General features: G+C 37.1%; 1 protein-coding gene across 5 annotated transcripts in view; it reads left to right on the top strand.

Annotated features, from left to right (window-relative positions):
* LOC128209806 (protein trachealess-like) overlaps window positions 1-17414 on the top strand; it is a 75247-nt gene that overhangs the window by 36480 nt on the left and 21353 nt on the right. For 4 of the 5 annotated variants that reach the window (XM_052914024.1, XM_052914023.1, XM_052914025.1 and 1 more), the window contains exon 3: window positions 1288-1341. In XM_052914024.1, coding sequence (XP_052769984.1) covers window positions 1288-1341 — 54 coding nt within the window. Of the gene's footprint in view, window positions 1-911; window positions 1055-1287; window positions 1342-17414 lie in introns of those variants that run through there. The other variant, XM_052914027.1, reaches the window with a different exon arrangement.

Here is a 17414-nt window from a genome sequence, read left to right as displayed (position 1 = left end):
AACAGGAAATTGTCAAAAACTTACATTGACTTGACGTCATTGTGTACAACGCATTGTATCTTACCACTGGTGTATCACATCGCTTACGACACATGCATCTTTCGGAGTTTTTGCGCTTTTTTCCAATTCGAAATTAACAGTGGTGGTCTACCACGTAATGCCCAGGATGTTTAAAAATAGCGCCAGGATATTTATCTGAACTCAAAGACGGATATGATTTAAACTGGGGAACACAGATGAGACAGCAGCATGACTGTTGCGATTATTAATTGAATCACGTAAAATGATGAACTGTCGGCATCCTCCTAGCTCGCATTGACTATTCTAGGCCTGCTTTGAGGAAATACTGTATTTGCCGATGTTTGGACCATCTGGTGCCTAGTACCTTTAAGGTACAATACTTTATAGCACTGTCGCATGAAATCTCCATCCCTGTCGGAGGACGGCAACTTTCCCATTTCCTGATTATATGCCCGTTCTTTCAGGGTGGAATAAACCCGGAAAAAGCAAGAAAATAGTGAAATAATATGTCGTAAATATGTGTCAGTCTACCAAACCAACAACAACAGTTTATTTGTGCTGGTATTAAGCGGAGCATGTGCTAAATGATCTTTCCAATGAAAGATCACCAAGCATCATTCCTAACATGAGACAATTAAAAACCGCCGTTTGCCGTTAATTCTGTAAAAAAAAAAATTCAAAAATAATCTTTGAACTATCACGATTTAGTTTTGATGTTAAAATTGACTCAGTCATCATGACACGACTTTTAACCTTTATAGTTTTGTCTTTCAAACCTATTTAAACATTGGGACGTGTGTCGATTTTCGATAAAATGCATTTCCTATACTGCGCGCTAGTGTATGGACGTGACATGATTGTACTAACATATTGAACGAGCCTACTTTTAATCTAAAACTAAACACCATGCTGAGCACCGCTTCAACTAGCTGACATTTCATTCATTTAATATTGAAGGAAGTGAAACTTTATGTTTGGAATATGTTATATGTGCAAGAACTCAAATGCATATAGTTGTTCGTAATTCTGAAAGGTATGTCGAGTTATGATCCTATATTCTATATTTTATAAACTTCAAGCACATCGCAATCAAGATATTTACACAATGTAGTGATATACTTATTCATAAATCATACTTTTTCACGCTGTATGAGTATTAGTTTAGCTATGAAAACAAAACGAATAAAAATGCATGAAATATTGTAATTATATCAATAAACACTTGTTATAAGATCATCGTTAACTGTATTTATATTCTATTTTCAGGTCTAAGGACATTGGATTGGAATCCGCAGACGGTTTTCACAACGTTGGAGGCCGGTATGTGTCCTATATTGCATGATAAATCTTGTTTTAAACCACTGTACTGCACGTATCTTGCATATAGGTCACTGAAATTTGAGTTGTAAGAGCGCCTCTGTATGCACATGTACTTCATATCCTTTAACCACGCCAAGAGAGCACCTCTCATAAAGTAATTTTAAAATATAACACTTATTCAATACTGGAGGAACATATAAATATAAACATTAACATGAAGGCGTTATTTTACACAAGTGGCGTGGCAATTTTTCTTATGTCTTTTTGTCTTCTTTAAAAACACCATTTGGCTCAGATAATTCATCTCATCATATAATGTGACGATAATTCAAAGTGACAATTGAAGCGTCGAGTCAAGAGATTGCGTTTGAATAATAATGTAGTATTGTTTATTCTTTGATATAATCAGGGGATTTTTTGTCCATTTTGGGAAAATACCATACACATATCGGGAAAATTTGCGTCGAAAAATTTATCAATTTGGGAAGAAAAAATCAGGCCTTTTTTGTTAATTTTGGGATAAAGTTGTTAAAATGCTTGGCCATGCTGGAATACTTATCTTGACCACGGGCAAAGATAAAAATGTATCGGCCGTATTTAAAAAAATAAATTAAAATATAGTTTTACTATTTTTTTAAGAGAGGTGGGGTAAATAAGCATTTACCATGGCGGCTTGTGTAAGATACATGTAGTTTCATCCCAGCCCTCACACAGGGTGTCCTGCGGAAAGGTTGTAAACCAGGTTTCCGCAAAACACTTTACGCTCGGGTTGGATTTTTTTTATACACAACGGAACCGATCCACTGCGTCTTTGATTTGATGTATTGCATCAAAATTCGTCTTGTTTCGTCAGTAATAAGTATTGTGTCTGGACTATGAAAAATACCCGCAACCGATGATGTTATTTTTGCATGCGAACCCCCCCCCCCCCCCCCCCCCCCTGCCCCCCCCCCCGCCCCCAATAATACTGAAACTTCAGAGACAACCCCTGCAGTATGGATCACTATGAGAATGGTGAAAGGCCCTGGTTATAGAGGTCAGGAAAAAGGCACACATTACATACGTATTTAAACATTATTACAATTAAATGTGCGGGTTATTAACTTGGAACAAAACACTGTTTTACTAATAAAATGTAAGATATTTTCTAATTAATTAAAAAAATGTATTTTTTTTTTAAATTGCGATACAAATAAAATATTTCCAACAATTTGATAAATATCGTAAGATTCTGGGAAATATATAGCATCCAAATATCTAGAAAAAAAGTAGTGCTTACTCGGTATGTGTACGTTTACACTACACATACCATGTGAATGTAATGTTCACTACCGGATTTAAACCTAGTTAACTTATTTATGTCAATGTCGTGGGGGGATTCAATAAGTTATCTCTAAATATGTTTTTTATTTGTCTTCTAGGATAACCTCCGAACCCCCCACCCCCTTTCCCCCAACACACAATACCCCCCCCCCCTTCCCCCAACACACAAATACACACAACTACAAACATTTAGACCGTACATTTTATATCGATATTTTAGTCAGACATAAAATTGAATTGATATTGTTCAATACAAATCATACCGTACTTTAACCATAAAGTTCACTGAATGATCTGCGCAAAACATGTGTTATTGATATCAAATGTATGCTATTACAAATAATTCTTCAACATGATTCATCGAACTTCATATCATTCGACGAAAAGTTCCTTACGGTTCCTTACCGCATTCTCTGACATATTTCTCTTGGTAGGGCTCGTTTAGTCGTCACCCGGAGTTACGTAATCTGATCGTTTTCAATGTCGAACAATCTCAATAGCGGTGCACACATTACACTGCATTGCCATAAATGTGACCAGAGACACTGCAATGCATTTATTTTATTTATATTTGGCAGCATCGGTCGACAAGTTGAAATTTTTATATATATATATATACATATATCCAAAAACAGTTTTCACCATCTCTGACTGATACACTACATATGGTTTCGTTATGTTTCACAATCTCTGCCTGATGCTACCACCTATGATTTCGATATGTTTCACCATCTCTGACTGTCACTTTCACCAATGGTTTCGTTATGTTTCACCATCTCTGGCTGGTACTATCACCCATGGTTTCGTTATGTTTTACCATCTCTGCCTAATAATACCACATATGGTTTCGTCATGTTTCACCATCTCTGCCTGATAATACCACATATGGTTTCGTCATGTTTCATCATCTCTGCCTGATAATACCACATATGGTTTCGTTATGTTTCACAATCTCTGCCTGATGCTACCACCTATGATTTCGTTATGTTTCACCATCTCTGACTGATACACTACATATGGTTTCGTTATGTTTCACAATCTCTGCCTGATGCTACCACCTATGATTTCGTTATGTTTCACCATCTCTGACTGCCACTTTCACCAATGGTTTCGTTATGTTTCACCATCTCTGACTGATACTACCACATATGGTTTCGTTATGTTTCACCATCTCTGACTGATACTACCACCCATAGTTTCGTTATGTTTCACAATCTCTGACTGATACTACCACCTATGGTTTCGTTATGTTGCACAATCTCTGCCTGATACTACCACCCATGGTGTCGTTATGTTTCACCATCTCTGACTGATACACTACAAATGGTTTCGTTATGTTTCACAATCTCTGACTGCCACTTTCACCAATGGTTTCGTTATGTTTCACAACCTCTGCCTGATACTACCACCCATGGTTTCGTTATGTTTCACAATCTCTGACTGATACTACCACCCATGGTTTCGTTATGTTTCACAATCTCTGACTGATACTACCACATATGGTTTCGTTATGTTTTACCATCTCTGGCCGGTACTATCACCCATGGTTTCGTTATGTTTCACCATCTCTGACTGATACTACCACATATGGTTTCGTTATGTTTCACCATCTCTGACTGATACTACCACATATGGTTTCGTTATGTTTCACCATCTCTGACTGATGCTACCACCTATGGTTTCGTTATGTTTCACCATCTCTGACTGATACTAACATCCATGAATTCGTTATGTTTCACCATCTCTGACTGATACTACCACATATGGTTTCGTTATGTTTCACCATCTCTGGCCGGTACTATCACCCATGGTTTCGTTATGTTTCACCATCTTTGGCTGATTCTACCACATATGGTTTCGTTATGTTTCACCATCTCTGACTGATGCTACCACCTATGATTTCGTTATGTATCACCATCTCTGACTGTCACTTTCACCAATGGTTTCGTTATGTTTCTCCATCTCTGGCTGGTACTATCACCCATGGTTTCGTTATGTTTCACCATCTCTGACTGATACTACCACATATGGTTTCGTTATGTTTCACCATCTCTGACTGATGCTACCACCTATGATTTCGTTATGTTTCACCATCTCTGACTGTCACTTTTACCAATGGTTTCGTTATGTTTCACAATCTCTGACTGATACTATCACATATGATTTCGTTATGTTTCACAATCTCGGACTGATACTAACATCCATCAATTCGTTATGTTTCAACATCTCTGACTGATACTACCACATATGGTTTCGTTATGTTTCACCATCTCTGACTGATACTACCACATATGATTTCGTTATGTTTCACCATCTCTGACTGATACTACAACCTATGGTTTCGTTACGTTTCACCATCTCTGACTGATAGTTTCACCTATGGTTTCGTTATGTTCCTCTATCTCTACCTGATACTACCACCTATTGTTTCGTTATGTTTCACTACCTCTCACTGATACTACCACCTATGGTTTCGTTATGTTTTACAATCTCTGCCTGATACTACCATCTATGATTTCGTCATGTTTCACCATCTCTGACTGTCACTACCACCTATGGTTTCGTCATGTTTCACCATCTCTGCCTGATACTACCACCTATGGTTTCGTTATGTTTAACCATCTCTGACTGTCACCACCACATATGGCTTCGTTATGTTTCACAATGTCTGCCTGATACTACCACCAATTGCTTCGTTTTGTTTCACCATCTCTGACTGATACTACCACCTATGGTTTCGTTATGTTTCACCATGTCTGACTGATACTACCACCTATGGTTTCTTTATGTTTCACCATCTCTGCCTGATACTACCACCCATGGTTTCGTTATGTTTCACCATCTCTGACTGATACTACCACCCATGGTTTCGTTATGTTTCACCATGTATGACTGATACTACCACCCATGGTTTCGTTATGTTTCACCATGTATGACTGATACTACCACATATGGTTTCTTTATGTTTCACCATCTCTGACCGATACTAACATCCATGAATTCGTTATGTTTCACAATCTCTGAATTATACTACCATCTATGGTTTCGTTATGTTTCACCATCTCTGCCTGATACTACCACCCATGGTGTCGTTATGTTTCACCATGTCTGACTGATACTACCACCTAGGGTTTCGTTATCTTTCACCATCTCTGACTGATACTACCACCCATGGTTTCGTTATGTTTCACCATGTCTGACTGATACTACCACCTATAGTTTCTTTATGTTTCACCATCTCTGACTGTCACTTTCACAAATGGTTTCGTTATGTTTCACAATCTCTGACTGATACTACCAGCCATGGTTTCGTTATGTTTCACCATCTCTGACTGATACTTCCACCAAAGGTTTTGTTATGTTTCACCATCTCTGACTGATACTTCCACCAAAGGTTTTGTTATGTTTTACTATCTCTGCCTGATACTACCAGTCATGGTTTCGTTATGTTTCACAATCTCTGCCTGATGCTTTCACCAATGGTTTCGTTATGTTTCACAATCTCTGACTGATACTACCACCAATGGTTTCGTTATGTTTCATCATCTCTGACTGATACTACCACCCGTGGTTTCGTTATCTTTCACCATCTCTGACTGATACTACCACCCATGGTTTCGTTATATTTCACAATATCTGCCTGATACTACCACCCATAGTTTCGTTATGTTTCACACTCTCTGCCTGATACTACCACCCATGGTTTCGTTATGATTCACAATCTCTGCCTGATACTACCACCCATGGTTTCGTTATGATTCACAATCTCTGACTGATACTACCACCCATAGTTTCGTTATGTTTCACACTCTCTGCCTGATACTACCACCCATGGTTTCGTTATGTTTCACCATCTCTGACTGATACTAACATCCATGAATTCGTTATGTTTAACCATATCTGACTGTCACCACCACATATGGCTTCGTTATGTTTCACAATGTCTGCCTGATACTACCACCAATTGCTTCGTTTTGTTTCACCATCTCTGACTGATACTACCACCTATGGTTTCGTTATGTTTCACCATGTCTGACTGATACTACCACCTATGGTTTCTTTATGTTTCACCATCTCTGCCTGATACTACCACCCATGGTTTCGTTATGTTTCACCATCTCTGACTGATACTACCACCCATGGTTTCGTTATGTTTCACCATGTATGACTGATACTACCACCCATGGTTTCGTTATGTTTCACCATGTATGACTGATACTACCACATATGGTTTCTTTATGTTTCACCATCTCTGACCGATACTAACATCCATGAATTCGTTATGTTTCACAATCTCTGAATTATACTACCATCTATGGTTTCGTTATGTTTCACCATCTCTGCCTGATACTACCACCCATGGTGTCGTTATGTTTCACCATGTCTGACTGATACTACCACCTAGGGTTTCGTTATCTTTCACCATCTCTGACTGATACTACCACCCATGGTTTCGTTATGTTTCACCATGTCTGACTGATACTACCACCTATAGTTTCTTTATGTTTCACCATCTCTGACTGTCACTTTCACAAATGGTTTCGTTATGTTTCACAATCTCTGACTGATACTACCAGCCATGGTTTCGTTATGTTTCACCATCTCTGACTGATACTTCCACCAAAGGTTTTGTTATGTTTCACCATCTCTGACTGATACTTCCACCAAAGGTTTTGTTATGTTTTACTATCTCTGCCTGATACTACCAGTCATGGTTTCGTTATGTTTCACAATCTCTGCCTGATGCTTTCACCAATGGTTTCGTTATGTTTCACAATCTCTGACTGATACTACCACCTATGGTTTCGTTATGTTTCACCATCTCTGACTGATACTACCACCCATGGTTTCGTTATCTTTCACCATCTCTGACTGATACTACCACCCATGGTTTCGTTATATTTCACAATATCTGCCTGATACTACCACCCATAGTTTCGTTATGTTTCACACTCTCTGCCTGATACTACCACCCATGGTTTCGTTATGATTCACAATCTCTGCCTGATACTACCACCCATGGTTTCGTTATGATTCACAATCTCTGACTGATACTACCACCCATAGTTTCGTTATGTTTCACACTCTCTGCCTGATACTACCACCCATGGTTTCGTTATGTTTCGCAATCTCTGACTGATACTACCACCCATAGTTTCGTTATGTTTCACAATCTCTGCCTGATACTACCACCCATGGTTTCGTTATCTCTCACAATCTCTGACTGATACTACCACCAATGGTTTCGTTATGTTTCACCATCTCTGGCTGGAACTATCACCCATGGTTTCGTTATGTTTCACCATCTCTGACTGATACTACCACCCATGGTTTCGTTATGTTTCACCATCTCTGCCTGATACTACCACCATTTGCTTCGTTATGTTTCACAATCTCTGACTGATACTACCACCCATAGTTTCGTTATGTTACACAATCTCTGCCTGATACTACCACCCATGGTTTCGTTATGTTGCACAATCTCTGCCTGATACTACCACCCATGGTTTCGTTATGTTTCACAATCTCTGACTGATACTACCACCCATGGTTTCGTTATGTTTCACAATCTCTGCCTGATACTACCACCCATGGTTTCGTTATGTTTCACAACCTCTGCCTGATACTACCACCCATGGTTTCGTTATGTTTCACAATCTCTGACTGATACTACCACCCATAGTTTCGTTATGTTTCACAATCTCTGCCTGATACTACCACCCATAGTTTCGTTATGTTTCATCATCTCTGCCTGATACTACCACCCATGGTTTCGTTATGTTTCACAATTTCTGCCTGATACTACCACCCATAGTTTCGTTATGTTTCACCATCTCTGCCTGATACTACCACCCATGTTTCGTTATGTTTCACCATCTCTGACTGATACTACCACCTATGGTTTCGTTATGTTTCACAATCTCTGCCTGATACTACCACCATTTGCTTCGTTATGTTTCACCATCTCTGACTGATACTACCACCTATGGTTTCGTTATGTTTCACAATCTCTGACTGATACTACCACCCATAGTTTCGTTATGTTTCATCATCTCTGCCTGATACTACCACCCATGTTTCGTTATGATTCACCATCTCTGACTGATACTACCGCCTATGGTTTCGTTATGTTTCACAATCTCTGCCTGATACTACCACCATTTGCTTCGTTATGTTTCACCATCTCTGACTGATACTACCACCTATGGTTTCGTTATGTTTCACAATCTCTGCCTGATACTACCACCATTTGCTTCGTTATGTTTCACCATCTCTGACTGTCACGGTTTCGTTATGTTTCATCATCATTTCTTCCAAAAATAGATTTTTCAGTAATGTTTTAGAATCTGATAAAATTAAGATCATTCTCCGACAAAATTTGGAATGTTTCTTTATTCAATGGATATTAATCTATATGCTTCATTTAAATTACACACTTAAAAAGTAAGAAATGAACTGATTTTGCCATTTGCCCTTTGATATTCGTACATATTCAACGTAAAGAAAATACTATTGGTTTTGCATTTTTTAGAATATTGTTAATCATGAAAATAAAGCTTAAAATAAAAATATGAATATATAGGTTTTCAACAACCAAAAATAGAAATGATAACAGTGGGGATATTCTTCAGCCTTCTGGGGATATTTCAAATTAATCGAAAGCTTAAATCTATAATAAAATATAGTTTTTTTTGCTTATATATTTACACATACATTGGAACATATTGTTCAGAAATTTGTTAAAGTAAACATCGCTTTTAACGACACCGTTGTTAACTTATGTAAACTTTAATATGTGTTGATATATTAATGTTAAACAGGCTTAGCTGAATCAGTTATCTCGATATTTGTGAAAAGAAACCGCAGATCACACTTCTGTCCTTTAAACTTTAAGAGCATTGAATGTTTGAAGTTAACGACGTTGTTACCGTTGTTAACTTGAACAGCGTTCTGAACAATCGGCAAAATCTCAGGTATAAGATTCACTTGGACTGACGTTTTCTGGGAAAACACGTTAAAGTGCGACTTATTAATTAAACAGTTTGTAACTGAACGCCCCAAATCGGTATCAAATACTTAAAACCATAAACCCCTCCGAAACTACAGAAAGTTTATTATTGAAACTCAACATGAAACGTATTTAAGAAACATATTCATTTAAAGCCAATTTCTTTGATCAAGTTTACAAATAACTTTAACTTTAAATACCTCTCTCAAATCAATACTAGTCTACAGTGCAACACATTTTTGAATATCAATCACCTAAACAAGAATATTGAAAGGCAAGCAGCAGTCTTAACAGGTTTTCAAATACTGTAGAGATACACAGCCACTCGTCCGAATCCTTGCATATGACATCACTCCAACCATTCATCATATTGAATGATATACGTTAATATTTTAAATTTCAATTCGTCAAAAACGACAAATTAAATGAAATATGCTGTGCATTTTCTTGCACCTTCATCAATTGTGCTCGTTCTTGGAATGCGAAGATAAACCTGGTGTTGAACCATGAAAGAACGATATTCAAAACATGTCTACTTTATAATATGAGGTATGATGAACTGTAACATATGCATTGCTTTGTGGTAGACTTCTGGCAAATATATTCAGCTTTCTTCTATAGTCTGTATTTTAATTATGCGTGTTGCGTTGTAGCATATGTACCATATACTTTCGATACTATTTTTGAAACATATTCATCGCTTTGTGATATAACGTTAAGACATATATGCTAGCACTGTAATATTATTTTTCAACATATGCTTTCTTTGTGGTATAACCATGTAATACTACATTGTTCATTACTTTGTTGCTCTGCGACAGTACTATGTGGCATGTACATTGATCATCGACAGCACTATGTGGCATGTACATTGATCAGCGACAGCATTATGTTGCATGTACATAGATCAGCGACAGCACTATGTGGCGTGTACATTGATCAGCGACAGCATTATGTGGCGTGTACATTGATCAGCGACAGCATTATGTGGCGTGTACATTGATCAGCGACAGCATTATGTGGCGTGTACATTGATCAGCGACAGCATTATGTGGCGTGTACATTGATCAGCGACAGCATTATGTGGCGTGTACATTGAGCAGCGACAGCATTATGTGGCGTGTACATTGATCAGCGACAGCATTATGTGGCGTGTACATTGATCAGCGACAGCATTATGTGGCGTGTCCATTGCTCAGCGACAGCATTATGTGGCGTGTGCATTGCTCCGTGATAGTATTATGTGGCGTGTGCATTGCTCCGTGATAGTATTATGTGGCATGTTCATTGCTCTGTGATAGTATTATGTGGCATGTTCATTGCTCTGTGATAGTAATATGTGGCATGTTCATTGCTCTGTGATAGTAATATGTGGCGTTTGCATTGCTCTGTGATAGTATTATGTGGCATGTGCATTGCTCTGTGATAGTATTATGTGGCATGTTCATTGCTCTGTGATAGTATTATGTGGCATGTGCATTGCTCTGTGATAGTATTATGTGGCATGTGCATTGCTCTGTGATAGTATTATGTGGCATGTTCATTGCTCTGTGATAGTATTATATACCATGTGCATTGCTCTGTGATAGTATTATGTGGCATGTGCATTGCTCTGTGATAGTATTATGTGGCATGTTCATTGCTCTGTGACAGTATTAAGTGGCATGTACATTGCTCTGTGATAGTATTATGTGGCATGTTCATTGCTCTGTGATAGTAATATGTGGCATGTGCATTGCTCTGTGATAGTAATTTGTGGCATGTGCATTGCTCTGTGATAGTATTAAGTGGCATGTGCATTGCTCTGTGATAGTATTATGTGGCATGTTCATTGCTCCGTGATAGTATTATGTGGCATGTACATTGTTCTGTGACAGTATTATGTGGCATGTACATTGCTCTGTGGCAGTATTATGTGGCATGTACATTGCTCTGTGACAGTATTATGTGGCATGTGCATTGCTCTGTGATAGTATTAAGTGGCATATTATGTGGCATGTGCATTGTTCTGTGACAGTATTATGTGGCATGTACATTGCTCTGTGGTAGTATTATGTGGCGGATGCATTGCTTCGTGGTGTATTATGTGGCGTTTGCATTGCTCTGTGATAGTATTATGTGGCATGAGCATTGCTCTGTGATAGTAATATGTGGCGTTTGCATTGCTCTGTGATAGTATTATGTGGCATTTGCATTGCTCTGTGATAGTATTATGTGGCATGTACATTGCTCTGTGATAGTAATATGTGGCATGTGCATTGCTCTGTGATAGTATTAAGTGGCATATTATGTGGCATGTGCATTGTTCTGTAACAGTATTATGTGGCATGTGCATTGCTCTGTGGCAGTATTATGTGGCATGTATATTGCTCTGTGGTGATAATATGTGGCATGTACATTGCTCTGTGGTAATATTATGTGGCATGTACATTGCTCTGTGGTAATTATATGTGGCAGATGCATCGGCTGTAATATTATAGTGTGGCATAGACATTGTGAAGTGATTGTTTATGTGTAGAAGTCCATTACATACGCGTCATACCACTATTCTGTATTGCGTCGGGGTAGTATTATACTACAAATTCATTGCTTTTACACAAAATTTAATTGCACAGGCATTGCTTAGTGATAAATTCCGTAATACATGTATGAATGTCAGCTCTAATATTCAATTCATTGGCTTTTTTCATGGTATACTTTTATCTATACATCTTTACTTCGCCGATGTTTGTTGATAAATGCATAATAAGCCGCAGAGTTACGCGCAGCAGCCGGACATGTACGATGACCTTGATGTGTGACACCATTTAAGATAAGAACGCCGCTGAGCGAACGCAAAGGCTTGTGTTTCCGTTGTTGATTTCTGTCGAACAAGGGACATTACTCAAAAGATATTTAAGCCATAGTTATGGGCCTTGACATATATGGGTGTGTTGTCACTGGTAACATGTATACCAAGTAACATTTGCATATCTTTAATGGCTTTTGAGTTATGACCAAGTTTTAAAGTGCCGAACAACGCCGATCAATCCCAAACAAAGGCTTCACTATACATAGACTTTTTTGTCTAAAAGCAGACGAGTCAAACAGGAAAGAAAAATGGCACGCAGATAAAAATCTAGAACACAAACAGGCAAAAACACTCGAAACGTACAAGATTACGAACACAAAGTAAACATAAATGTAAATTAATCGTGTGTCAAAAATATGATTTATCTAACGGCTCTTTTATTTTTAATACAGTTTGTCTTTAAAGTGAGTCGGTGCAAAAATTATCATCAATCTACCATAATTGAGTTTTAACGACCCAAATAAAACAATTTCCAAAGTAAAATAAATGCACTGTTTTGCTTGATGACAATTATACAATATTATTGCAAGTGTTAGACTATTTGTCTCTATCTAGTTATTTGCATATATAGAACGGTAATATTGTCATGTCATTTTGCTACTGGAAAGGTACTATTAAATTCAATTGAGTACTTATAATATGGAACCCCGTTGGCTCTGACTCGCTTGGCTCGAACTCCTCGTTGGTTCGAACTGGATGTAAAGGACTGATTTTTTTATACCAAAGATTAACATTCCCGCTTGGCTCGAATTTTGCAAGGCTCGATGCATTTTCGCCGGTCCCTGGGAGTTCGAGCCAACTGGGTTCGACTAAAATATGTTGAAAGAAGTGGACAGCATCTGACTTAAGCTGATTTGTAGATCTCTGACCTTTTTGTGTGTCATATGGCGCTATTTTTACTGCTCTGTATCTAACCGCGCACTAACAAAAAACAATTGGTCTGAAAACAACCGGGTAAAAATGACACCAGCTGCTAACCCTAAAATGACCGACAATCCGTCGTCGTCATTGGTTACTATCCAATAAACAGTCCGAGTGATGCATGGAACATTATGAGAACCTATATGAATGGCTTTATTGAATGGTCAAACTCTTTTTTTCAAGAGATGTTCTCTTCTAGCCGTTTTACATTGGGATATTTATTAGAGTGTTAGGCAACTCAGGCGATGATGATGGTACTCCAGACAACGGTCAAACACATGACGATAGGACAATATTTTAGTATATTTTTTGTGAAGCAAGTAGTAAGAATCCACTGTAAATAAAGATGGGCAGACCATTATAAAGAGTTTAGAGTTTATTTCTAATACACTAAGTACCATGACCATGTAACCACAAGCAATACAAGATATATCGTATATATTCCAAATATTAAGTTATAAAAATACAATTTTTATCAACGGTAAGCTAATAATACAATACATATATATGAAATAAAGCGTGAGGAGAGTGTTACTATTTATTCTGTAATTATGATAATGTGTTTTCTCAAATATATAGCCGCAAGTATTTTATTTACATTGTTATTTTGAGAAGTAAATACTATTTATCACATTTGGTCGCACAAAGTACATACAGTCTATATTTTTCTTATATCAGTATAGTATTTGAACCCCCCAAAAATACAACTCATCTTCTTCACAGATGGAATAGTACTACTTGTATTGGACAGTAACTGGCTCATTCCATCTACATGTACCTGCCTCTATTTACTGTAAGGGTGGTACCACTGAAGGCTAATGCAGTCATACAATTATTTCAATATTTCAAACAAGGTAATTAAACGTGAAGCACTTTTATCAGACTCAAAATATTTACTTAAAATTAGCTAAGGTTTTACATCTCAGAGATATATTTACTTTTAGCAGGCTGTAGACAGGGCTTCAGTGCAATTCATTGTAACATGCTGGTGCAAAGTTGTTCATTTTTGTTAACAAACAACTACAAGCCGATGGCGGAATTAATTGACGTGTTTCGTTGTACATATATATATATAAGCTATATACCAATATAAGCTCATTTTACCGAATAATTGACGTGCTCCGTTGTACATACTTTAGTCTTTTGGTTATAATATAAGCTCATTGATATGAAGAATTCATGTGTTTCGTTGTTCATACTTAAAGTTGTAATTTAAGCTCATCGTCATGGAGAGTTTATGTGTTCCGTTGTACATACTTAAAGTTGTAATTTAAGCTCGACGCCAAGAAGAGAACTTTGCTGGCGTCATTTGCATCCAAATGTTTTGAGAGTCCACAAAGGTTATAAGAGTGTACTTGTACATTTAATAGAATGCTCTAGATGTTTTCAGGGTCATGGCATGTCAAAATTAATGCATATATTATCAAACCTATACATTAGAAAGACAATCGTTCGATCATTGTACGGGATGTTTCAACAATAAATGGATTATTTATTGCAGCCAAAATTTAAGGTACAAAAAATGCAGTCGAAATAGTCTGGTTTCAGGAGGACCACCAGAGCCCCTCCGATTGCCCAATTTTGACGATTGTTCTCCCAATTTTGACGATTGTTCTTGGGATATTAACCTTACTGTTTAAACTGACACTGGTATTTAAAAGCAATACATACACATGTATAACAAACGTATTTTTGAGCGATAATCCTTTTCCTATTAACTAAATAATGCATTTATGGTAAATATTAATTACTAATAACAAGATTGTAACCGTGTATTCAATGGCTGAACACGCACACATATTAACTGATTGGTGATCTATACTATTGTCTCATTAGGTAGAAATATCGTGTTTTCTGCACCTTTCTTTGAAATTAAGCACGCAATCCTTCATAAGAACCATTGTTTTCGATATTTATTCATCCTTTTCGGTAAATTAAAACAAGTGTATTAATTGTGGTAAATCTTATTTAGGAGTAACAGTGAATCTTTGAAGTTTGGTAGTATTTGAAAGGTATTTGTCTGCTTATTACCTATACCGAAATAACATTTTGCATAAAATTAATTCTTACAGTCTCATATTTGCTGTTTATGTCTAATGAAATCGATCGAAAACTGAAGTATAATACCATCTTTGAAGGCCAAAGATGGTTTTTGTTGTATCATTTTCGGTAAAATGTTAACCATTTCTTTTTCTCCGCGTAAAAATTCTTAGCATATGATAACACAGCCATTAATATGTGGCCATCAGATATCCAAAATGAACCTATTTGTGGGTCGGATATCTTAAGTTCTATGCATGATATGAATATCTAAAATATAGCAAGACAGAGTCTTTGTCTCGAGTATTAATCAAATTACATTACATACTGAATGCCCATCATATCTCGACCTTGATAACGTACAACATCATGTTATACATAATATTTAGGTTAGTATATTTAGGTCAGAAACATACTAGTATTCAGCTGAATTTAATTAAGGTTAGGTGACTTACTAGTAGTCAGATGAGATGAACCTTACAAAAGTGCCAATAGCACTGTTGTTAATATTAAAAATACATTTGTAAGTGCTTTGAACTGAGCCATCGACCATGATCTTTATAAACTTGTTCACGCCGAATTAATTGATAACTTACGTTATCTACAAAGTTTTAGGGCAATCTTATTTAATCACATTATTCCGCTGGCGTTTCCATATTAACCATTCGATACGGTTTGATGTCTGATAACTATGGTGTGAGGTGCCAGACACGCGACTTCTGAAGTATTATTGCCAAATCTTTGTTGACCATCTTTAACATGTCGACAATACAAAATTTACGCCTCCCACATGCCACATTATAGCCAATTTAAGTCAGAAGTCCAAGTATAATTGTTTATCCTTCTCCAAAGCACGTCCCCAGATGAACCAACTTTTCAGTCGACTAAGTGACATTGACAAAAATTAAATCACAAACGCGTGTGGCGGTGAACAATGCGCCATCTTCAGGACCAGCCTGAACAACAAAACGGGCCGAACGAGCACGAGTCACACGGGGAGGCAAATAAAATTAACTGCAGTAATCGCCTTAATTGTGATTTCAATTGCTGTCAGGCGCTCCCTCGGTGAAAAGCCAGTTTGGCGCGATAGGTGTCCAAATAAATTAAAACGACGATGAAATTAAATTGTGGAAATAATTAGACCCCCTTTTGCCAAAGAATAAGAACAATGATGATGTTTACCATCCATACCCAACCTCCCATTAGTGAAATACAAATACGGCAACTTTACTACCAAACGTCTGATTAACGTTCCAAATAAGAGAAATATCGTTTTATCGGAAGGGCAAATTTGTGACAAAATCAAGTCAAAACCAACTAACCAATTAACAAATTCCAGCCCAGGCATCTAAGGTTCAATATTCCCTACTGAATTTAGTCCTCAAATAAACAATCAGAAAATAAGACATGGGATTATCTGGAAATTGCATTGTTTCTTCGCTTCCCACAGTTTCGTATAATTCAATATATCATTCGTCATCTTTGAAGATGGGCGACTAATGAAGTACTTCATTTGATTATGCAGATAACTCAGCATGTACGGTGAATTTGTGAAAAATCACCGTAGGAAAGATTGATTGAATATGTTTGAGAAGGTAAAAATATCATGACTTTGAACGTTTCTGAAAATACAAGACGGATGAGAAATTATTTATAAATATTATACAACGAAAGGTTGGTTGATAAAGTTGACAGATAACTTGTAAACAATTTCTAGGATATTTCGAAAGTTGAAAAACACGTATATCGGCTAAAGCCAAATAATTTTCATATTTAACGAATATAAGAGACACATATGTGCATATGTATGGCTCAAGGACACCCAAGTAGAATGTGTTCGCTTCAATCCATCCATGATTGAAATAAACGCAGACGTACCTTAGTGAAACAATCTAAGTTAACTGTATCGTTGTTGTTGTTTTTCTTTCA

This window comes from Mya arenaria, chromosome 11 (assembly GCF_026914265.1).
Source record: "Mya arenaria isolate MELC-2E11 chromosome 11, ASM2691426v1".
Taxonomy (NCBI): Eukaryota; Metazoa; Mollusca; class Bivalvia; order Myida; family Myidae; genus Mya; species Mya arenaria.
Note: the sequence above shows the minus strand (reverse complement) of the source record. Positions and strands in the feature narration are given on the sequence as shown.